This window comes from Microtus oregoni, unplaced genomic scaffold (genome assembly GCF_018167655.1).
Source record: "Microtus oregoni isolate MIOR12 unplaced genomic scaffold, Mior012 000010F_ref0000083, whole genome shotgun sequence".
Classification (NCBI taxonomy): Eukaryota; Metazoa; Chordata; class Mammalia; order Rodentia; family Cricetidae; genus Microtus; species Microtus oregoni.
Window position 1 is genome coordinate 2,483,613 of NW_024543069.1, and position 24,997 is coordinate 2,508,609.

The window sequence follows — 24,997 nt, forward strand, 5'->3', positions numbered from 1 at the left end:
GACTCTCTCTTTCCCACCCTCCTGGAAGTAGGACCTTCATCAGGGCCTTAAGTTAAAGGCTGAGTGAATGATACACATATGTAGTCTCAACACTCGGAAAGCATGAGTCTGAGTTAGCTTGCGCTCCACGGTGAGAGACTGTCACGGTCACCATGCGGAAACAAATGGTGTGTGAGGTTTTAATAGTGGGGCACTGATTTTAAGACGAGAGAGAGATCTTTGTGTGTCTCCAAAGGAAAGGCCACCCATAACAAGAACACAGGCTGTCCACACAACAGGCAGAGATCCTCACCAGGAACTGAACTGGTTGCTGCCTTGTCCTGGTTGCTGGAACTGTGCAGCTAAACACGGGGCCTCAGCCTTCTCAAGCCAGCGCTTTCTGGCTCTACCTTAGCTGCTGGGTAAGCCTGGTCTGTGGGGTTTGGTTACAGATCCCCTCTCCAGGTGCGTCGTTAGACTGCATCTGCAGAGCAGAGCAGAGACAAAGGCTTGCACAGCTCTCAAAGCTTCAAGCACGTCTTCTTAAGTCGCTTTCAGGAGAGGCTTGGCCAGCTCACGCTCACACTCACTTTCTGTTTCTTTTCAGAGTTGGGTTGGACCCAGGGCTCGCTGCCTGCTAGGCAGCGCTCTGTCGCTGAGCCTCACGGCCGACTCTTTCATCTTTAGAATTCTTTGACTTCCATTTCAGTTTGGACTTTATGAGTAGAGTTGATGTTTTGCACACTTGGTGTCAATTTTATTTATTAGATCTTTACATTTTAAATAAGCTTTATAGCTAGAGATCTGCTCTAGGGAAAATTTAAATATTAAAATGGGGATATGGTTTTTGGTATATAGAAAGTAAGCATTATTAATAGATTCTGACTTTAAGTCTTAGCTGTAACTGTTGGCACTAATTTGTTTATTGTTTGAGTTGTCACAACTTTTAGTTTCCTTAGCTGAAGGCAATACATGTTTATTTTGGGAGAATAAAGAGTCAAAGTAAAAATCGTCCGCTCTCCGCCATCTGAACTATGGTCACATAATACACACTGTCTTTTCACTTCTCTATAGCATGCATTCTGTATGGCGCAACATGTGTTTATCCATATCCTTAACTTCGCTGTATAGCATTGCATTGTGTATTCAAAAAGCCAACTATTGGGCTAGTTTCCAGTTTCCTTTGCTGCTGATAAAAATGCTTTCCAAGGGCTGGAGAGATGGCTCAGCGGTTAAGAGCACTGCCTGCTCTTCCAGAGGACCTGAGTTCAATTCCCAGCAACCACATGGTGGCTCACAACCATCTGTAATGGGGTCTGGTGCCCTCTTCTGGCCTGCAGGCAGATACACAGACAGAATATTGTATACATAATAAATAAATAAATAATTTTCTTTTAAAAAAATGCTTTTCAAACATGTATGTCCATCTTTCTTCTCTGTGGCTGAGTGACAAACATGTATGTCCATCTTTCTGCCATGTGACTGAGTGACAAACATGTATGTCCATCTTTCTGATGTGTGGCTGAGTTTAAAAAAGCAAATGTCTTCAGAAGGAAAGCCATGCGCTTAAGGTTTAGATACATGCTTCCATATGTATCTTTGGATCCTTTCTTCTGTCTTGACTGTTTTTAATTTGGTAGTCCAGGAGGTGTGCTGTTGGTTCTAGTTTGTCTTCAGTTTAGAGTAGAGTTAGAAAGGCTGGGGCGGCGCTTAGCCTAGAGCACTTCTCTCATGTTCAAAGCCCTGGTCTCAAACTCTAGTACTAAAAAAAATAGAATGCCGTCGTAGTTGAAATCCTGAGCGTGATTATTTATAGAACACTTTTATTTGTTTTTAAATTAGCATACCAAGTGACAGTTTCCTTATGGCATTGCAATGTGTACTCCAGTTTGGTTAGCCGCCCTCCCCCCAGGACTGTGCACGCCCGCTATGTGCCTTTATGTCACTGTGTCCTAATCCTGATTACACCTTCGTTCTTACGGTTTCTTTTTCCTTCTCTTGTGGGTTCCTTTCTAATTCCATGACCTCTGCCCACGCTTGTTCCTGTGTGAACACCTAAGATCTGCATGTAAGAAAAGACATGCGGCTGAGTGATGGAGGCGCACACCTCTAATCCCAGCACTCGGGAGGCAGAGGCAGGAGGATCGCTGTGAGTTCGAGGCCAGCCTGGTCTACAGAGCGAGTACCAGGTCAGGCTTCAAAGCTACAGAGAAACCCTGTCTTGAAAAAAGAAAGAAAGGAAAAGGACGGACATGCAATGTTTGCCTTTGAGAGCCTGGTCGCCTCACTTTTCTGCACATATAGATGCCCGTTGATAAACTGTCATCTTTCTTTCTTAGCTCTTAACTGTGGTCTGCTCTGCAAATGTCTCTCATTGCTTCCTGTTGAATTAGCCATGATGCTGCTTACCATGGAGTCTGTGCATGTTTCCCTGCAGCTGCCATGTCAGTCAAGGAAGTCCTTCAGAGCTTGGTGGACGACAGCATGGTTGACTGCGAGAGAATCGGGACGTCCAATTACTACTGGGCTTTTCCAAGCAAAGCTCTTCATGCCAGGACACGCAAGCTGGAGGCTCTGAACTCTCAGGTAAGGAAGGCTCCGCAGCCTGAAGAGGCGTGCTTGGTAACGGACCTGCTTTCCAATACCGTTCTCCTATTGGTGTGTGGAATTGAGGGTAATCGATGTGTGGACTGAGTGATTGAAGACTAGGGCGTTCTTATGCCGACTGCTCTGGTTTTCTTGGAACTCCATAAGAGATTGACAACATCAGCCACGTTACCAAATCGTCATATAAATCAACTGCTGTCAGTTCACTCCTGGCCTGCAGGTCTGAGAGTTGATGTTGAGTGTAGTTTTGAGTACACCCTCTCTTTAGTTCTTAGAAGCCATAGGTCAAAACTTAATCTGACACAGCTCTGTGAATCGGGAGTTAGGGCATGCTGACATGTATGCATAGGTCCTGTGTGAATCAGGAGTTAGTTAGGACATGCTGACATGTATGCATAGGTCCTGTGTGAATCGGGAGTTAGGGCATGCTGACATGTATGCAGTAGGTCCTGTGTGAATCAGGAGTTGGGGCATGCTGACATGTATGCATAGGTCCTGTATGAATCAGGAGTTAGGATATGCTGACATGTATGCATAGGTCCTGTGTGAATCGGGAGTTAGGGCATGCTGACATGTATGCATAGGTCCTGTGTGAATCAGGAGTTAGGATATGCTGACATGTATGCATATGTCCTGTGTGAATCGGGAGTTAGGACATGCTGACATGTATGCATAGGTCCTGTGTGAATCAGGAGTTAGGGCATGCTGACATGTATGCAGTAGGTCCTGTGTGAATCAGGAGTTAGGATATGCTGACATGTATGCATAGGTCCTGTGTGAATCGGGAGTTAGGGCATGCTGACATGTATGCAGTAGGTCCTGTGTGAATCAGGAGTTGGGGCATGCTGACATGTATGCATAGGTCCTGTATGAATCAGGAGTTAGGATATGCTGACATGTATGCATAGGTCCTGTGTGAATCGGGAGTTAGGGCATGCTGACATGTATGCATAGGTCCTGTATGAATCAGGAGTTAGGATATGCTGACATGTATGCATAGGTCCTGTGTGAATCGGGAGTTAGGGCATGCTGACATGTATGCATAGGTCCTGTATGAATCAGGAGTTAGGATATGCTGACATGTATGCATAGGTCCTGTGTGAATCGGGAGTTAGGGCATGCTGACATGTATGCATAGGTCCTGTATGAATCAGGAGTTAGGATATGCTGACATGTATGCATAGGTCCTGTGTGAATCGGGAGTTAGGGCATGCTGACATGTATGCATAGGTCCTGTGTGAATCGGGAGTTAGGGCATGCTGACATGTATGCATAGGTCCTGTGTGAATCAGGAGTTAGGGCATGCTGACATGTATGCATAGGTCCTGTGTGAATCAGGAGTTAGGGCATGCTGACATGTATGCATAGGTCCTGTGTGAATCAGGAGTTAGGGCATGCTGACATGTATGCATAGGTCCTGTGTGAATCAGGAGTTAGGGCATGCTGACATGTATGCATAGGTCCTGTGTGAATCAGGAGTTAGTTAGGGCATGCTGACATGTATGCATAGGTCCTGTGTGAATCAGGAGTTAGGATATGCTGACATGTATGCATAGGTCCTGTGTGAATCAGGAGTTAGGACATGCTGACATGTATGCATAGGTCCTGTGTGAATCGGGAGTTAGGGCATGCTGACATGTATGCATAGGTCCTGTGTGAATCGGGAGTTAGGATATGCTGACATGTATGCAGTAGGTCCTGTGTGAATCGGGAGTTAGTTAGGGCATGCTGACATGTATGCATAGGTCCTGTGTGAATCGGGAGTTGGGGCATGCTGACATGTATGCATAGGTCCTGTGTGAATCAGGAGTTAGGACATGCTGACATGTATGCATAGGTCCTGTGTGAATCGGGAGTTGGGGCATGCTGACATGTATGCATAGGTCCTGTGTGAATCGGGAGTTAGGGCATGCTGACATGTATGCATAGGTCCTGTGTGAATCAGGAGTTAGGACATGCTGACATGTATGCATACGTCCTGTGTGAATCGGGAGTTGGGGCATGCTGACATGTATGCATAGGTCCTGTGTGAATCGGGAGTAGGGGCATGCTGACATGTATGCATAGGTCCTGTGTGAATCAGGAGTTAGTTAGGGCATGCTGACATGTATGCATAGGTCCTGTGTGAATCGGGAGTTGGGGCATGCTGACATGTATGCATAGGTCCTGTGTGAATCAGGAGTTAGTTAGGGCATGCTGACATGTATGCATAGGTCCTGTGTGAATCGGGAGTTGGGGCATGCTGACATGTATGCATAGGTCCTGTGTGAATCGGGAGTTGGGGCATGCTGACATGTATGCAGTAGGTCCTGTGCCTCCTTCTCTAAAAGTCAGAACAAGGGTTTGGTTTTGTTTTTTGTTTGTTTGTTTGTTTTTGTTTTTCTTGAGCAGTTGGAGAAGTTTGCAAGTTTTTTAGAGACTTCCTTTCCAGTTCACAAAAGAGGTTGCTCAACTTTTCTGGGTTGTGGTGAAGATGAAAGGTCAGGTTCCTGGTCCTCTAGGGTTTCTGCATGTGGTGGCCACACATTCAGATAAGTGATGGCTCACCCAGAGTGTAGACTGTGAACATACTTATTCACAGAGCAAGTAGTTGAGGACTTGTATTTTACTGAAGGTGACTTGAAAAGTAGAAGTCAGTGTGCATGCTCTAAAAGACCTGTGCTGGAAGTGATTTCCCTGCAGGGAAGCGTAGTCAGTGAGGACCTGCTAGTGCTGAGGGTTCACACAGACACGGGGCTGGGCACAGCTGGTGGGCACGGCTGGTGGGCCTCGCTCAGGCTGTGTTCTACTGATTGCCAAAGTAGAATGTCAGCTTCCTTTGAGCTTCTTGTTAATGATTTCCAGATTGGCTTGGGGCTGTGGGGTGGGGCGACTCTTCATTTCCTTTCTTTTAATGTCATTCCTTTTCTGCTGGTGATTCCAATTACATTCAGGCACATGTCTCTCGAGGACAGACATTCTTATAGTAAAACTGAAAATTAAATCAGGAAATATATTTTTCTCCCTTGCCTTTTGGTTGGATGTGTTGATCACCATTGAAGATGGTCTGCAGGACTCACAGTTATAATTTGTTTTAACGTCAACATTTTGTAAGATGCCACAGTCAGCCGTGTGTGGCATATGTCAACCTTCATAGATTTACCGTGTGTTGCTGTGGCCGCACACTGTTGTGCATTCTCTGAATAGAAAGTAAGTGGTCTATGCCTAGAGAATTCGTAGTTTCCTTGATCAAGTGTACTTATCTAACTTACTTGGAAATGATTAACAAGAAACTATAAAAAGTTACCAGTATGATGCTTAATGGTAAGCTTTGCTGTGAATTCTGTTATACAGTTTAAGACAAATGCAAGGCTCCTAAATTTTTCTTTAAATTCTATCTATTTATTTGTTTGCTTGTTTATTTATTTGTATATGTAGTGGCGTGTGTATGCATGCCACAGTGCATGTATGGAAATGAGAAAACAGCCACAGGGGTCAGTTCTCTCCTTTCACCAAGTGACAGTGGTCAGGCTTGGTGGTCTTTACCACTCAACAATCTCACACCCAAAGTCAAGGCTTTTATAGATATGTATAGTTAACACAGCATTTTTAGAAACTGTTCTTTTGAGCTGAAAGGAGGGTAGGGTTAGAACCAGTGGTTCTCAACCCTCCTCATGCTGCAACCCTTTCATACAGCTCCTCGTGTGATTGTAATGGTTTAAGGGTGGAAGGCACCTTGGGTTGGAGACAAGGGGCACCAGGTGGAGCCAGAGGCTCCACAAAGTCGTCCAGTGTAACAGATGCCATATGAGAGGTCTCGTAGGGGAAGGGCAGAGGTGGCCTCTGAGTGGGCGCTGGGAGAGAAGGCGATAGTGCATGTGCATAGGGAAAGTTCCTGACTCATGGTGGCTGACGGTGGTGTGTCCTGCTGTCTGTCTGTCCCTCAGGGCAGGGCAGTTGAAATGCCCAAATGCTAACAGTGGTGACCTCCAACCTTGAAATTATTTCATTACTGCTTCATAACTGTAATTTGCTACTCTTATGAGTTATAATATTTGATATGCTACCCCAAAGGGGTCTTGACCCACAGGTTGAGAACCACTGGCTTGGTTGCAGGTGGAGTGTGTGGAGAGGAGCCGAGGATGTGTCCGCCACTCTGGCTCAGTTCAGAGCTCCCTGGGATTCTCACGCCTGCATGAGGCATCAGTGTTGATGTTAACTGTGGTGTACAGGTGAGGAAGCTGAGGGGCCACTGTTCAATAACTTGCCCAGTGACAGTGTGGGAGATGGCAAAGGAAGATCTGATTCTATGCATTTTGACTATCTGGCTGTGCTGTTAATCAAGCGAAGACTAACGCTGATAGACTATAGACCTTCAGTTGATAGATAATGACGAGCTTAGGAAGAAGAGATGCAGACTTTTTGTTATGTGGTCACATAAAGTTAGAAGTTTATTGAGGGCCAGGCGGTGGTGGCGCACGCCTTTAATCCCAGCACTCGGGAGGCAGAGACAGGCGGATCTCTGTGAGTTCGAGACCAGCCTGGGCTATAAGAGCCAGTCCAGGGTCATCCTTTTCAATCTTGTCATGAAGCTTCTACATGCAAAGGAGAGTAATTCTGGAGGAAGTCTCACCTGAAAACTACCAAAGCAGACACTGCTCCACTCCACAGGAACTGGACTGATGCTGTACCACCAGGAGGTGGCAGAGTGGCAGTCACGCATGCCACTGATTCCCAGTTGACCCTCATTTCAATTGGTTTGGCCCATTTTGCCCCCCAGAAGATTGGGAGTATTTTGTAAATTTTAGTATTTCCGAACTAATAACATGTCTAGGTGCTCTGTATTTTATAGAAGTTTCTTAAAAATTAATCCTGTTAGTTCCATTTGTTTTTAAATTGAGCTATTTTTGACTCAAGGGTATGGTTCCGACTTAGATGATTGCACGGAATCAAATTCAGATATAAGAGCTTATCATTTCTCCAGTATTCACATTTATTTATTTATAACCATGACTGTCCTATATTATAATTATTTTTAAACCCACTTAACTTTAGATTAGATACAGAGCAATTTCAAGTTTGAAATTTGTTGATTTTCTTATTTTCAAGGCTACACATTTACATTTTGACTAACCTCTAACAATTAAATTCACTACAAATGTTACTTTGGTTGGGGTCATTGCCTATCTCTTATTAGCACCAAATGCAAAGTTAAATCTTCAGTAAGAAACAAAGAAGTACAGTGCACTTCCTAGAGTACAGAACTTATAAATCAATGGCCAACATATCCTTGAGTGAGGAAAGTCCATGCAGAAATGTCAGTGCCCGTCTGTGTAGCGAGTTCATGATGAGGCACCCACTAGGTTTCTATAGATACGTTCTAACTCTGGCAATAGAGCAGCTCGTAAAGGACCATGACTGTATCTGAGAGGAGGAACCGTCAATAGGCAGGGCTCAGCTGCCTTTCTGAAGAGGAAGAGATCAGTGAGGTGAGATTTGTACCCTCAGAAACTAGACAGTGCAGTGCTGTATAGTTCGCATTGGTTCGCATTGGTGGTGCTAAAACTAGACAAGAGAGTAATGTGTGTGGAGAAGCCTAAGTGAGCCGTGGGAAGGTGGGGTGTGAGAACCAACGCCACAGAATGGTAGGCTGACCTCCACACACAGCTGGGAGATGCATGGCCACTCATATGCAACATGAGCAACGTTTTTTAATAATGGGACTGAGGGTCTGTCTTAGCTGTAGAGTGCATATTTAGCATGTTCAAGGGTCTAGGTTCAAGTCTCAGCTCTACAAGAAAAGAAACATAACCTATAAAAATGGGAAGATTCACCAAATATTGGTAATTGAAGTCAATATAAGACTAATGAAATATGGAAATTGATTTAGTATAGTATATAATTGATTCTCATTTCACTTAATAGAAATATATCAGAAAGTATGGTCTTCAAGGGTATCTTGCAGTAAATACCCCTTGAAAATATAAAATATCATCTTTTTTATTTTTTTTAAGTGTGGACTTTTGATTTCTAAATACAAAGATACTGAAATATTTTTCTAGTTCATTATACAATATATAGTAGTAATTTGCTTTCTCTCAGAATGTAGATTGTATTTTCTCATAGATTAATATGTGCTTCAGTTGGGTTTGGTATTTGGAGAAAACAAAATTTTATTTAGATCAGTATTCATAACCAGTAGGATCAGCATCACCTGGGAAATTTATAAATGCAACTTCTTTGAACTATTTTCTAGTGGCAGAGTGCTTGCCTAGTGCTCACGGAGTGTGAGGGCCAGAATTCCCCCACTGTTCTATGTAGAAGCTGAGGAGGTGGCAGGAGCAACCAACTAATTCATGCCACTGCTTGAGACCTGCTGGCTCTCATGCTCCATAGACGGTGGCTAAACAGCTCAGCTCATTCCCCTCAAAGCCTGCCTTGACTTAATTCCACAGGGCATATTACTTCTAATAGCTGTATAGATCAAAACAAAGAAGCAAAACTTAAAAATGAAACAGAACCCAAAGCCCGATGGCAAAGGCAGCCTGACGAAAGCTGTGGCTGCCATGGGTTTTGGGGTGAGTTTCTGAAATCTCACAGAGACAAGCAGCCTTCAGAAGTGTCCTGATCCTGTTGTTTAAACTGTCCTGTATTACCAAGATACTTAACGTGACAAGTCATGAATGTAGTGTTTCGTGTTTAAAATACTTAGGTTGGGGCTGGAGAGCCAACTTGGTGGTTAAGAGCCTTTGCTGCTCTTCTGAGCACTGAGATCCCTGCCTATCACATGCTTCATCTGGCGGCTCACAACTGGACGAGGACACGACACCCTCTTCTGACCTCTGTGGGCATCTGCACACAACTGAGAGACATAAATAAAATAAGATGCATCTAAAATACTAATGTGTGTGTGTGTGTGTGTGTGTGTGTGTGTGTAAGATTATTAGAACTGGGGAAGCATTGGATGAGTCAAGCTGTAAATGATTATTAATAGACATGTACCTTGAGTACTTGGTCCATATTATATATGTGTGAATATATTCTCAACTTATCAGATGCTTTATGTAATTATTAACTTTAAGACTAAAGTCTGGTTATTTTATAAACATTTTCTGTTTTTAAACTGCATATGTATTGTTTTAATTGGAGAATTCCCCTGTTTCTGAATTAAAGTGATGTATACATTTAAAGATTATTTCAGGTAGGTCCTTGAGGATTTCTTGAAACATGGAGTATTTTTTTTTAAATATTTATTTATTTATTATGTATACAATATTCTGCCCATGTGTATGTCTGCAGGCCAGAAGAGGGCACCGACCTCATTACAGATGGTTGTGAGCCACCATGTGGTTGCTGGGAATTGAACTCAGGACCTTTGGAAGAGCAGGCAATGCTCTTAACCCCTGAGCCATCTCTCCAGCCCATTTTTTTAAAAAAATGAATCGCAATCTTTGTTAGGAAGAACTCAATCTTGTTGCTAAATTTAAAGCTTGAAGCTTGTTTTGGCTGAGAAAGCTACCCGCGTGTTTTGTTAACAGAGGAAAATAGTGTCTCCTGGAGAGCACAGCTGTGCAGGGCCAGACTTACTTGTGCTCTCGGAGCTGGTGCTGGAAGTGAAAGGAAGCAGATGGGGTCTCTGCTGGCACAGGAGCAGCAGCGATGTCCCAACAGCGAAGCCACCAACTTTCTAGAGATTCTTTCTGAATTTAAAGCAAGACTGGTATTTGAACATTAGATTTGAACTAGATTTATTGTGAAAAGTCAGTTTCTTCTCAGCTTACAAATTAAATTGATGCAGTCCTCAGTTACTTTCTAGATGGTTGTGACTCTGTGTGATGGAGGTCACTCATCTCCAGTCAAACAAGTCCAAACTCTCTTAACTTACAGTAAAAGATGGGGAGACACTGGGTGTTGGGGATTGTCCGTGATTATTCATTTACTCACAGACTCAGGTGAGTGTGAGGGTCAGGTGAGCCCTGAAGATTGTGAGCCTTTTCTCCATATTTACTGTATGGATGGCTTCCACATGGAATTCATGTGCTTTCTAAGCTAAATAAGATAAATACCTGAGTTATTTAACTAAATAAACATTTCTAAAATTGGCAGGAGGCTGGGCTGTGGTGGGCACACCTTTAATCCCAGCACTCGGGAAACAGAGCAGGCGGATCTCTGAGTTCGAGACCAGCCTGGTCTACAGAGCAAATGCCAGGACAGGCTCCAAAGCTACAGAGAAACCCTGTCCCAAAAAACCAAATTAAAAGAATATTTATAGGATTGGCAGCAGATAACAGATGTGTGACGTGTGCAGGACTTGTGGATGCTCCAGTGGGGACAAGTGAGGTAGATGGTGCTGACTGTCGTGACATAGTACTGACTGACTGGGGTTGCACAGTACAGGTCAGCAGGAAACAGCATGAGGTATTCGCCAGAGACCTTAGTCAAAAGTGAAATGAAATTTGAGTACAGAGTTTTAAAGGAGATATTTTTGAATTTTCAAATCCAACTTAAAACTGAACTAACTTGAAGTAGTTTATTAACTTAGAGGTTATTTGGGTTAGAGATGAAAAAACAGCTAAAGATTACATAAAAATATTGAAGACATGGCTGGGGGTGGTGCCACAGGCCTTTAACCCCAGCTACTGGAGAGGCAGTGGCAGATTCTTCTCTTTGAGTTCCAGGCTAGTGAGGACTATGTATTGAGACCTTGTCTCAGAACAACAAAAATTGGGAAAAAAAAAAGACTTTTTTTGGGTGGGGATAAAATAAGAAAACATTTACTTTTGAGTAGGCTAATGTTTATGTCTATTGGCACAGTCTGTTTTTATTTGTTTTTCAAGAAGGGTTTCTCTGTGTAACAGCCTTGACTGTTCTGGAACTCATTTTGTAGAGTAGGCTGACCTTGAACTCACAGTGCTGGGATTAAAGGTGTGCAACACCATTTTCTTATTTAGTGATAGATGGGGGAGAGCCTAGCATTATGGGTGGCACAGGTGGTTTTGGGGGCTGTAAGAAAGCAGGCTGGAGCCAGTAAGCAGATCCTCCATGGCCTCTGCATCAGCTTTTGCCTCTAGCTTCCTGCTCTGTTTGTGATCCTGTCCTGACTTCCTCTGGTGCACTATGGATGTGGAAGTGTAATCTGAATTACCCCCACCACCACCACCACTTCCTTTCGGTCATGGCCATTCCGTCTAGCAGTCAATGGTAACCCTAAGACACTTTTCTTTCATTCTGCTCTAATGATTGATAATCTTCTTCAAATTAGAAACATTAGTTTTCAGTGTGGCCTTTAGAGCTGAACCTGCAGTCTGTTTCATTTTATCTTCTATCCTATCTGCCAGGCAGTTTCTTAGCAAACCATTTTATCTGCTTGATTCTCTCTCTAGCTGTTGGAGGGAAGCCGGAAGCATGCGGACCTGCAGAAGAGCATCGAGAAAGCTAGAATTGGCCGGCAAGAGACCGTGAGTCTGTGTCTGTGAATTCGTGTGTGTGTGTGTGATAGCAGCATAAACCCTGGAGCCAGGCTGCCTGACTTTGAAAGTCTCCTAAATTTTGTTCTTAACTTTCTGGGTTGTAACATGAGGATAACAGAACATGTTCGTTAGGTTATGGTGTGGATTAAAGTAGTCGGTATTTGTAGAAGTTTAATGGGACGTTTGGTACATAGGAAGCCCTATTAAATATGTAGGTAGGTATTTTAAGAATTGTAGGGCTGGAGATATGGCTTAGCTGTTAAAGATAATACTCACAACCAAAAATGTAAGAGTTCTGTTCCCAGCACCCACAGCTGTCTCGACACACACACACACACACACACACACACACACACACACACACATAAAAGAATTGTCAAAACTTTTGGCACATAATAGAAAATGATCAATATAATAATATCCTTGTGATGGCTATTTTTGGTTGTCAACTTGACTACATCTGGAATTAACAAAAACACAAGTGATTAGGTACAACTGCGAGATATTATTTTCTCGATTAAATCATTTAAAGGGAAGATCCCCTTTTAATGCAGATCTTTTGAGGTGGGAAGATTCCTATTCATCTGGGCCACACCTTCTGCTGGAAGCCTGTGTGAAGGACAGGGAGGAGGGAGCCTGCTCCTTCCTTCCTTCCTTCCTTCCTCCTCTTCTTCTTCTTTCTTTCTTTCTTTCTTTCTTTCTTTCTTTCTTTCTCTTTCTTCTATCTATCATCTACCTATCTACCTACCTATTTTTTCCTTCATCCATCCATCCATCCATCGTCTATCTAGTGATATATATCCAGAAGTGATTCCAGAGCAATAGAAGTATAGGATGAATTTTTTAAGTATCTAGAATAGGTCTTCCAATTTCCGACCCCTACTCTGAAGCCTCTCCAGTTATGGAGCTTCTCCTAGACACTTGGACAGTGTTGAAAGCCCACGGTATGAACTATTTTACAAACTTAAGGAGTCAAATGCATCAGATTATCCTGATTCACCAATTGTGAGAGGCAACAGATTTGGTGACTTTATGTATGAAATTTTTGACAGTTTCTAAAAAAATGAGGAAATAAAGATGCTAGTTGCTTGCTCCAAGCATCTCTGGGTAAACTGGTAATGGAAGAATATGCTCTGTGATGAAACTATCTTTTAGCATCCAGGACACAGTGGTGGACAACAAGTGCAAGGAGCAGAAAATCAAACCAAAGCCTTCTTTATGTGACTGGCTGAGTTCCACAGAAAATCCAAGTCCCAGCCTCTGAGGGTGTTGAAGTAGGGGCACTCATGGTAGAAAATGGGATCTGTACTTAGGGTGGAGATCTGTGGGAGGAGCCTGTGGAGGCTAAGAACTCTGAATCTTCAGGTTTTCAAGGGTTTCTCTCTCCTGAGGAGGTACTCACTTCATCCTCAGCAGAAAATGTATTCCCCCATCCCCTGAAATATTGCCTCTGCTGCCCTTGACCGGGGAAATGAATCATTTTTCATCTGCTAAACCAGCAGTCACTTTTCCCTTAAGGAGATGCTAGGCAGGGTGATACTGATGACCTCCAGGTAACCAGTGGTCACCTCTAGACCTACAACTAGACTAAGGGCTAAGCAGGCTCCTTAGAGGGAGATTGAAAGGAGGTGCACTACAATACAAGAGAGCTTGATGAGCTTGATAATTTATTCATGCAGAAGTCTGGAGAAGGTGCGTGGAAATTGAGTTTAAGGATGTAGGATGTGGACAGAGCATAAAACTGGATCAGCCTGAGTTTTTTGCTATGGGCTCACTGAATGGAGATTCTCAGTTTGGTATAGACGCTTTCTCAGTTTAAAAAAATGCCAAAACGTTTGTTTGAATGATTGGCTGAAGCGTTTGTCAAGAGATGGCCCAGTGAAAAGAAAGGTGGAGATGCCTGATATCCCTTGGCTTAGGGTCGATGAAGGGATTTTAAGACTGAGGAGAATTGCAGTGCAGGAGTGGGCTCCCTGTAAAACCTATCATCCACTGTGGGGACACAGAAGAGACATGTTCTTCACGAATCCTATAAGACATAAAATGGTGATGGGGCATCAGCTCATCTAGAGAGCCTTGCTGTCACCCCTTCCCTGTGCCAGACCTTAGGGCTGGAGATGCTGCTCCTCAAGTTCGACAGATTAAGGGCAGTGGGTTTAATTGGGACCTGAAGTAGCCGGGGCCAGGTGGCAGCACTGAATTGCCAAAGGCAAGGTGATTCCAGTTAGCACAATGGTCAGCCCAGACCATCAGAAAACATAGATAGTTACAATTCATAACAGTTGAAAAATTACAGTTATGAAGTAGCAACAAAAATACTTTTAAGGTTGGGTGTAATCAAATATTTCTCTCCCACCCTCCTGTTCCTAAATACCCGGCAGCCACTTCTCAAGTTAGCACAGAGACTTAATATTATTACAAATGCTTAAAATTAGACTTAAAATTATTTATAAATGCTCAGACTTATTACTAACTAACTTAACATATACGTGAACCCATATTCCTTATTTATTTATAAATGCTCAGACTTATTACTAACTAACTTTAACATTTACGTGAACCCATATTCCTTATTTATTTATAAATGCTCAGACTTATTACTAGCTAACTTTAACATTTATGTTAACCCATATTCCTTATCTACGCTCTGCCACATGACAGTTCCTTTTCTCAGTATGGCACACCCACCTACTCTCTCTCCTCATTCTGCCCTTCTCCCCATCATCTTTAGTTGGGTAATCCCACCTGTCCTTCCTGCCTGGCTACTGGCCAGCCACCGTTTTATTAAACCAGTTCGAGTGACAAATCTTTACAGTGCACAGGAGGACTATCCCACAGCAGTTGGGGTCAGCACAACATGGAGCTGTATTACAGGCTGCAGCTTTGGGAAGGGGGAGGGCCACTGCTCTGGTGCCTTCTGTAGAGCTAGGTTTATAGATACAAAACTGCTGGAATTTGGTTTTATTATGGAAGTTCTTTATTTGTCCACCTATTGTGATGGAAAGTTTTCCTGGGTATAGAAGTTGGGGTTGGATCTAAGAGTCTCTCTAGACCCTTCTGGGTTTTGGAGTCTCCATTGGGAAGTGGGCATTATTCTAATAGTTATTTGGTTTGTAATACTCCTGCTTTGCTCTGTGTGTTTGCTGCTTTGATTATTATGTGGCGTGGGATTTCTTTTCTGGTCCTCTCTGGAGTCCTGTATAGGTTCTACCTTCTTTAGATTGGGGAAATTTCTTCTACGATTTTGTTGGAAATATTTACTGCAGCTTTGCTTTGTGTTTCTGCTTTTTCCTGTGTTCCTGTTATTCATAGATTTGGTCTTTTCACAATGTCCCGGATGTCCTGGATCTTTTATGCCTGTATTTCTTAGATTTAACATTTTCTTTGACCAGGCTATCTATTTCTTAAATCTTTTCTTCAATGCCCGAGATTCTCTCTTCCATCTTTTGTATTCTGTTGGTGAGGCTTGCCTCTGAGGGTCCTGTCTGAATTTCTAAATTTTCATTTCTGGTTTTCTCTCAGTTTGGGTTTTCTGTATTGATTCTATTTCTCCCTGCAGTTCTCAAACTGTTTTCTTCATTTCATTCCACTGTTTGTGTTTTCATAGATTTCTTTAATGAATTATTAGTTTCCCCTTTTAGGACCTCTAACATATTCATAAAGGCTATTTTGAAGTCCCTATCTTCAAAATGTCTCTACTGCACTTCTCAGGGCCTGTTATGGTGGGGTCACCGGGCTCTAGTGGAGATATGTGCTAGCTGGGCTAGAAGCGGGGTTGGGGGCTGGGAGGGCTGATAGGTCGCCTGAGGGAGGAATACAGGGTGTGCCTCCAGGATCTGCTTAGTCCCCTGGGAATGAGTGCAGAGAAGGAGGAGAGGCAGGAACTGGTGGTCTGTTGGCTTCTCAGAGACTCAGACAAAGTGATGTGGGGGAGGGGCAGTGTGGCCACCTGGGAGAGGCCTGTGACCTGCTAGAGATGGGGCAGACAGGAAGACGAGGCTGAGGCAGGTGGTCTGCTCCAGAGCTCAGGATGAGACAGGCAGGTTCCCAGGAAGTGCCTGCAGAGGTGGTGGCCATGACAGAGGGATGGGGCAGAGAGGCAGGTCTAGTTCTTTCTTTCTTGTGGTACTAGAGTTGGAAGCCAGGGCTTTGTGCATGCTAGGCAAACACACCACCATGGGGAAGAAATGAATGACAAACAATGAGCAAAATCTTTATATTTTAACACTAAAGTCAGCAGGCACTAGTAGTCGCTGGGCCTTGGCCTCGATTTCTGTCACTGGATAGTGAAAGGAATCAGTCTGAAGATGTGTTACGTGGTGGAAGGACCACGGCACAGGTTCACAGGGAGCAGAAGATGTGTTACGTGGTGGAAGGACCACAGCACTGGTTCACAGGGAGCAGAAGATGTGTTACGTGGTGGAAGGACCACGGCACTGGTTCACAGGGAGCAGAAGATGTGTTACGTGGTGGAAGGACCACAGCACTGGTTCACAGGGAGCAGATGTGTTACGTGGTGGAAGGACCACTTCACAGGGAGCAGATTTGTTACGTGGTGGAAGGACCACGGCACTGGTTCACAGGGAGCAGAAAATGTGTTACGTGGTGGAAGGACCACAGCACTGGTTCACAGGGAGCAGATGTGTTACGTGGTGGAAGGACCACGGCACAGGTTCACAGGGAGCAGAAGATGTGTTACGTGGTGGAAGGACCACGGCACAGGTTCACAGGGAGCAGAAGATGTGTTACGTGGTGGAAGGACCACGGCACTGGTTCATAGGGAGCAGAAGATGTGTTACGTGGTGGAAGGACCATGGCACTGGTTCACAGGGAACAGTCTGAAGACGTGTTATGTGGTGGAAGGACCACGGCACTGGTTCACAGGGAACAGTCTGAAGACGTGTTACGTGGTGGAAGGACCATGGCACTGGTTCACAGGGAGCAGAAGATGTGTTACGTGGTGGAAGGACCACGGCACTGGTTCACAGGGAGCAGAAGATGTGTTACGTGGTGGAAGGACCACGGCACTGGTTCATAGGGAGCAGAAGATGTGTTACGTGGTGGAAGGACCACGGCACTGGTTCACAGGGAACAGTCTGAAGACGTGTTATGTGGTGGAAGGACCACGGCACTGGTTCACAGGGAACAGTCTGAAGACGTGTTACGTGGTGGAAGGACCATGGCACTGGTTCACAGGGAGCAGAAGATGTGTTACGTGGTGGAAGGGCCACGGCACTGGTTCACAGGGAGCAGAAGATGTGTTACGTGGTGGAAGGACCACGGCACTGGTTCATAGGGAGCAGAAGATGTGTTACGTGGTGGAAGGACCATGGCACTGGTTCACAGGGAACAGTCTGAAGACGTGTTACGTGGTGGAAGGACCACGGCACTGATTCACAGGGAATAGTCTGAAGACGTGTTACGTGGTGGAAGGACCACGGCACTGGTTCACAGGGAGCAGAAGATGTGTTATGTGGTGGAAGGACCACGGCACTGGTTCACAGGGAGTTGGTACTTCCACGTTTGCTTCAGATTTATTGTTTCTTGTTAGTTTTCAGCACAGTCGCAGATGGGAACTGGAAGGTGGAATTTCTGTAATTACTGAAGAGGAAGTAAGATCCAGGTGTCACCCAAACCTGCTCAAAATTTTTCTGTAGTTGAGAGAAGCACCATCAGTGAGTAGTGCCATAAACATCCCTAGAAGCTGTCAGACTGTTTGCTGAGTGTGAGTCAGTCCTCTTAGCCAGTGTAGCTGCACTGGGGCGGGGCCTCCTGTCAGTTGAGGCACAGTGGAGCTTCCGCCAGCAGAAGGGCATCTAACCAGAAAGCTCCTACGGAAGCCTCACTGCCCCCTGTCTGTTAGGGATCAGCCATGGAAATGTTGCTGAAGAAGTCACTAACACCGGGCACTTTGTCAGGAACTTTCTAAGTGCGTTTTGCTTGCCAGCAGTATAAGAAGGAGCTGCCATTATGATCTCCAGTCTTGTGTTTGAGGAACCAGAAGCATGCTGACATTAACTGTCATGGCAGAGATTTCATAGCCAGTGCTTGGAGTGTGGCCACTGCGCTCACACAGACCTTCACCCTTTGCTCCTCCTGTCCTCGTCTTTCCTCTGTGGAAGCGTGTTTAACCGGGGTGTAGACAGCAGGTGGTAACCATTGTGGTACATCCTAGTTAGCCTTGGACTTCTCTGAGCTGTGTCAATACAGTATTTACTAATTATATTCACCCCTTACATTTAAATCATACACAGTTCAGTTTCCAGACACAACTGCCATAGTGCATGGACATGTGACCAATGACCCTGTGCTGGAACGTACAGAGCTAGGTTGTTCCCAGCATGCACTGTTCTGTTGGGCTAGTCTCTTCTAGAGCATGGTATTTTGTAGACAGCAGGAACAGTAGCAAAACCAAAGCCAGGGTACAAATAGGACATACGGATGGCAGGAAGCCTTAGGCTGGCACCATTCAGGCCACTTGAACTTCGATTTCTACCTTGTATTTGTCTGGGAATCTTTGCCAGCATTTGATTTTGTATGAATTACTTTTTAGGGTTCACAAGTGTCAGTCACACAGTCGTGGCAATATGACATCTCTGTGTTGATGAGGGCTCTGTCTGAAATGTCAGAGGGTGCCTGTTGGCTTATGCTATTGAAGAGCCTTATTTGGTTCACCTTGAAAGAAAAATGACAGGAGGCCATTTCTGATCCCCTTAAATATTTATAAAGGTTAATCATTTAAAGTTGAAAAAATCTACAACATTTCTTCAAACACTTTTTGAAGTACAATTGTTTAATGATTAATGTTGCTAGAAACCATGACTTACGTGCATGAGCGCAAGCCGTGAAATTACCCAGAAAGCAGAGTGACCTTTCCTCTGGTGTATGATGACGTCATCCTCTTTGAGTACATCCATGTGTAACCATCTCTTCTTGCCTGCTTTTTATTGTTCTTTCTACATATCATTATTTAATTATTATATATGAACAGCACGAGGTTTCAGAGGGTGGGATTAGGTTGTTCTTACACTGGCATATTTGTGTGTACACTGAGGCCTGTTCTTACACTGGCATATTTGTGTGTACACTAAGGCTTGTTCTTACACTGTGCATATTTGTGTGTACACTGAGGTTTGTCCACTGAGGAACCGGCTCCAAGACCTTGTGATACTAAAATCTGGATGCTCCAGTTCCTTTAGGTTTTCTCATGGGGCTCACAGGTGTAGGTGCTTGCTGCCAAGCCTGACAGGGACCATGTCAGTTATGTATGTCTCTATATAATACCTATGTAAAATGTATTTACACGTAAATGTAATGTATGTTTATAAAATGACACAACAGTTGCATATATCTTATTAATCGTCAGATATTTTAAATAATCTCTAGATTACTTGTAATTCCTACTACAACAGAAGTGCTCTGTAAACATTTCTTCCTGTTACGTCATAGAGAGTGACACTGAAGGAAATGTCTGTGTATGTGTAGTGTAGGTGTATTTTCTCTCTTTTCGGGGTTTTGATATGAATGAGGAACCTGTGGATACTGGGAGCTGATTATATATGTCATATACATGTGTTTACAGAATTTATTACTTCATTACACATGAGATTTATTTTGTTGCGGAATAGAATATTTATTTAACTATGTAAAGATGTATTACATTTGTTGTATTGCAGAATAATTGTTAACTCTATAAAGATTTTTGCATTTGTTTAACTATGTAAAGATGTATTGCTGTTTTACCTTGCCTACCTAAGGTACCTGATTGGTCTAATGAAAATCTGAACAACCAATAGCTAGGCAGAAGAGGGATAGGTGGGGCTGGTGGGCCGAGAGGAAAGGGGAGCCAGCCAGCCAGACATGGGGGAAGCAGGAAAGCAGGACCAACAGAGTAAATGAGGTAAACAAGCCTCAGGGAAACACATGGAATGATAGAAATGGGTTAATTTCAGTTTAAAAAGCGAGCCAGAAACAAGCCTAAGTTAAGGCTGAGCATTGATAATTAATAATAAGTTTTCTTGTGATGATTTGGGGGCTGGAGATCCAAGGACACCTGCTACATGATTTGGCCTAACTGTACATGAAATCCTTTACCTCTAGGAAGAACGAGCCGTGCTTGTAAAAGAACTTTCTTCATTTCGGGACCAAAGGGATCAACTTAAGGCAGAAGTTGAAAAATACAGAGAATGTGACCCACAAGTAGTGGAAGAGATCCGTAAGTTCATGTCTGCATGTTCACTCTGTGTCACGGGCTCACGAGACAGCTGAGTGCTCTCAGCTCTGACACGGGAAGCATTTCTGAAATAAAGCAGGAAGTAAAAGGTGGTAGGACAGACAGACATAAGACAGGACACAGAGAGGTCAGAGAAGCACTTTGGTCTTCCACCTCCGGGCCATGAAGAAATCTGCTAATACCGTCTAAGAAAAGGATACTAGAAATACAAGAGCTTGCCTTATGTGTGTATCAGTGATTTTCTTCCTCGTGTGTGGAGGTCAGAGGGCAGCTTACAGTAGCTGGTTCTCTCCTTTCACCACACGGATTCCAGGAATTTGACTCAGGTCATCAGGCTTGGTGGCAGCACCTTTTAGCTACAGAGCCATCTTGCCTGCCTTCCTTCAATTTTAAAACAGAATCTTCAAATCTTGGTATTATTAATGTATTTATAGAAACATAAAATTTAACACTTACAGATTTTAAAAAGCATAATGATAGAGATTTTAATTGTTAGGAAAATATGTATAACTTTTTAAAAGATATGACATAGCACATGACTGAGACTTTGAGAAACCTGGGACTACTTGGTACTTTAGAAGTAGCCTGAGCATAGTTGGATTATAGTTAACCCAGTGTGCGGCCCAGCACACACAGACACATGTGTGTTGTAGTTGGATTATAGTTAATCCAGTGTGTGGCCCAGCACACACAGGCACATGTGTGTTGTAGTTGGATTATAGTTAATCCAGTGTGCGGCTCAGCACACACATGCACATGTGTGTTGTAGTTGGATTATAGTTAATCCAGTGTGCGGCCCAGCACACACATGCACATGTGTGTTGTAGTTGGATTATAGTTAATCTGGTGTGCGGCCCAGCACACACATGCACATGTGTGTTGTAGTTGGATTATAGTTAATGCAGTGTGCGGCCCAGCACAACACAGGCACATGTGTGTTGTAGTTGGATTATAGTTAATCCAGTGTGTGGCCCAGCACACACATGCACATGTGTGTTGTAGTTGGATTATAGTTAATCCGATGTGTGGCCCAGCACACACATGCACATGTGTGTTGTAGTTGGATTATAGTTAATCCAGTGTGCGGCCCAGCACACACATGCACATGTGTGTTGTAGTTGGATTATAGTTAATCCAGTGTGCGGCCCAGCACACACATGCACATGTGTGTTGTCTTTTGGCCCAGGCTGGCCTCAGCCTCCAGAGGGCTGGGATTTCAGTACAGTCCGGGTCACCTGTCCCAGGAAATACCTGTGAACATACATGGAGACCACAGAGTGGAAGCTTTATTGACGCTGACTAAGAAGTATAGAATGTAAATACAGTAAAAAGGAGAGAAGTCAGCTAAGCGGAAAAAGTGCTGCCGTACGGAAAAGCTGTTAGATTGCAAAACGGCAGTGAGAGGAGCAGACCCAGTCCAGGAGTGTGAGGGTCAGATTGTCTTTCTGGGAAAACAAAAGCTTTTCAGGAACCGCTTGCAGGTACTGCCATTATGGCCCTGAGAGCAAGTCACCTGAGGGTGTGGAGCCTGGGGAAGAAGCAGGTCTGAAGCTCTGGGGACCTTCAGGCACACCACACCGCTGACTTCTTCCCTGTTGAGCCTGATGAAAAGTAGGCCAGCTGGCTGGTCAGCACCACCTCCTTTTTCTCCTGCTCCTCTGACGTTGTCACAACTTTCAGTTCGAGTAGCTGTTGTAGTGCCAGCTTTAGGGTGATGTAAAAAGTCTGTGTGCAGACCTGTCTCCCTAACCCTGAACTCACAGAGATGACTATCTCGGAGAGCTCCGCTTCCAGCTCTTGGTGAAAATCTCTGTCTCTTTATAAAATGTTTGATTTTAGAGACCAACACCAGCCCCCTGGTGTGCAGTGATTCTACCACTTTCCTTGGAACACCAGTCCTCCTCCTCTTCTTCCTCCATCTCCATTTTTACTTATTTATTATGTATACAGTATTCTGTCTGCATGTTTGCCTACATGCCAGAAGAGAGCTCTAGATCTCACTACAGATGGTTGTGAGTCACCATGTGGTTGCTGGGATTGAACTCAGGCCCTCTGGAAGAGTGGCCATGCTCTTGACCTCTGAGCCCTCTCTGCAGCCCCAGAGCAGCTCTTCTTTGCATCTGTTCCGTTTTTTCTCTACTTACTAGTTGTCAGTGTTCGCTCTCATTGGTACTGCCCAGGTGTGTCCTGGGGCAGTTGGCTTCTGCTGACATTACTTCTAGATATCACTCACCACCAGGACACTCAGGATGGAAAGCATCAAACTGTTGCCAGGTATCTTAGCAGGTCCCACAACAAGCTTGGGAATAGTTTTAAAAATCCAAAGTCACCTAGCAAAAAGAATTTGTTTTGCTTTCAAAGGTTGAGGTTTTTTTTGTCTGCGTGTTTCCTTCACTGTTTATTGTTGAACCCTAAATATAAGTGTGTGTGTGTGTGTGTGTGTGTGTGTGTGTGTTTGGGATGCAGGTCAATATACCAGCTGTGCAGATACTAGGAGGATGTCACACACAGCAAACAGGGTGATCTGTCGGTCAGTGCTGGACCAGAAGCACATCCAGCAGGGCAGAGCATTAAAACGCTTACAGCGTCCATGGGTTAGAAACTCAAGAGTCATTATGAAAGGTATCACAGAGACCCACGTCAAACTTGTTGACAGGAAGACTGTGTTTGACACGGGAGTTAACAGTGGATTAAGAACAGATTACTTTTTGTCCAAGAACAGATTAGTGTATTTGAAGACATAGCAAACAGAAAACGTTAACCATCAAGCTGGCATCCATGGTCTGAGAACAGCCTAACCTAACATATGTGTAATGAAACTCAGAAAGGAGTGGAGTGATTGCTGGACCAGGAAAATATCTGTAAAAACAATTGTTTTTAAGTTTTTATGAAGCAGATTGTTCTCTGGCTACTGCTCAGGTCCCTACACCCATGCAGTAGATATTATAAATTATTCATGAAAAATTTTAATGAAAACCACAAATTCCACAGATCTAAGAACTTAAAATTGTTAGTACAGATGTCAGAAATGTCTAAATTTAAACCTTATTAAATTTAAACAACTTTACTAGGGTCTAACTTCCGACCCCAAATGGCAATGTGCTTCTTTATAATGAAGACTTTCAAAGGATTTCAGTGATCAGGTTAGTGCAGGAAGAACTGGGCTCAAGGATTACATGCTTTATAAATTGATTTTAATAGGATTTAACTCAACAGCAAGCTCCCATAGCCACTTTCCAACACTTAGTCTTATCCAGGCTATCCTTGAGTCATGTGGGATACACTTTCCTGATAATAGTTCACAAAGACATGCTTATGTATTATCTCTTTCTTAACACAATGCCTGTAGCAAATGGATGGATCTAGAAAACATCATATTTGAATGAGGTAATCCAGACCCAGGCCCAGAAACACAAATATCATATGTACTCACTCATAAGTGGCTTTTAGACAAAAAGTAAAGAAAACCAGCCTACAGTTCACAACACCAGAGAACCTGGACAACAAAGAGGACCCTAAGAGAGACATACATGGATCTAATCTACATGGGAAGTAGAAAAAAACAAGATCTCCTGAGTAAATTGGGTGCATGGGGACCATGGGAGAGGGTAGAGGGGAGGAGAGAGTAAGGGAGAGAAGCAGAAAACAAAAATGTAGAGCTCAATAAAAATCAATTTTAAAAATGCCTGTAGGAAATATTTGTAGTTCAGCAAATATTCCAGTTGGATAATTGATTTCATTGACAAGTTTAATTTGTAAGTAACCAGGGAAGTAAGGTCAACGTAATAGCCTTATGTAGTACTATTTTTTTAAATATTTATTTATTTATTATGTATACAATATTCTGTATATGTGTATGCCTGCAGGCCAGAAGAAGGCACCAGACCCCATTACAGATGGTTATAAGCCACCATGTGGTTGCTGGGAATTGAACTCAGGACCTTTGGAAGAGCAGGCAATGCTCTTAACCTCTGAGCCATCTCTCCAGCCCCATGTAGTACTATTTTTAGCCAAGTCAACCACTATTTGAACAAGACTAGATAAAACTAGTGGTAGAAACTAAATTCCCACAAACATACTTGAAAGTAAGTCAGGTGTGGTGTCCCGTGCTGCGTGGGAGACTGAGGCACAGAGATTGAAAGGTCAAGACCAGCCTGGGCAACTTCAATTCTGGTTTGTTGTTGTTGTTGTTGTTATTGTTGATTTTGGTTTTGTTCTCCTCCCCCTCTCCACTTTGAGTTTTTTGAAGCAGGGTTCCTCTGTGAAGCCCTGGCTGTCCTAAAATGTGCTTTGTAGACCAGATTGGCCTCAAACTCAGAGATCAACTTGTCCCTGCCTCTTGAGTTCTAGAATTAAAGGTATGTGCCATCATCACCACTGCCTAGCTTCCACGTTATATTTTAAGTGTGCAGTTTTGTATTAAAAAATTATAAGACATGCAAAGAAACAAGAAATGCTCCCCACAAGCCACAGTTAAAGTCCTCAGTAGAAACTGTTCTGAGGAAGCATAACAGAAAAACATTTTAGTGAGCTGTTCTCAATGTCCACTGAAGGAGACCTGTCTAAAAAGTAAAGACAGGCCTAACGTTATCTCACAAAGATAATATTATTAAAGAAACAGAAATCAAACCAGAAGAGCCAAGTGGGAACTCTGGAGTCTAAAACTGCAGTAACTGTAGTGACAGAGCTTTGAGCCAGCTGCAGAGAAAACCAGGTCGGAAGGTGGTTC

The 24,997-nt window shown here is 43.7% G+C and overlaps 1 protein-coding gene across 1 annotated transcript in view; it reads left to right on the forward strand.

Moving 5' to 3' along the window:
* Mnd1 (meiotic nuclear divisions 1) overlaps window positions 1-24,997 on the forward strand; it is a 51,533-nt gene that overhangs the window by 12,685 nt on the left and 13,851 nt on the right. The window contains exons 4-6 of the mRNA XM_041659425.1: window positions 2,417-2,565; window positions 11,949-12,023; window positions 20,136-20,250. Coding sequence (XP_041515359.1) covers window positions 2,417-2,565; window positions 11,949-12,023; window positions 20,136-20,250 — 339 coding nt within the window. The remainder of the gene's footprint in view (window positions 1-2,416; window positions 2,566-11,948; window positions 12,024-20,135; window positions 20,251-24,997) is intronic.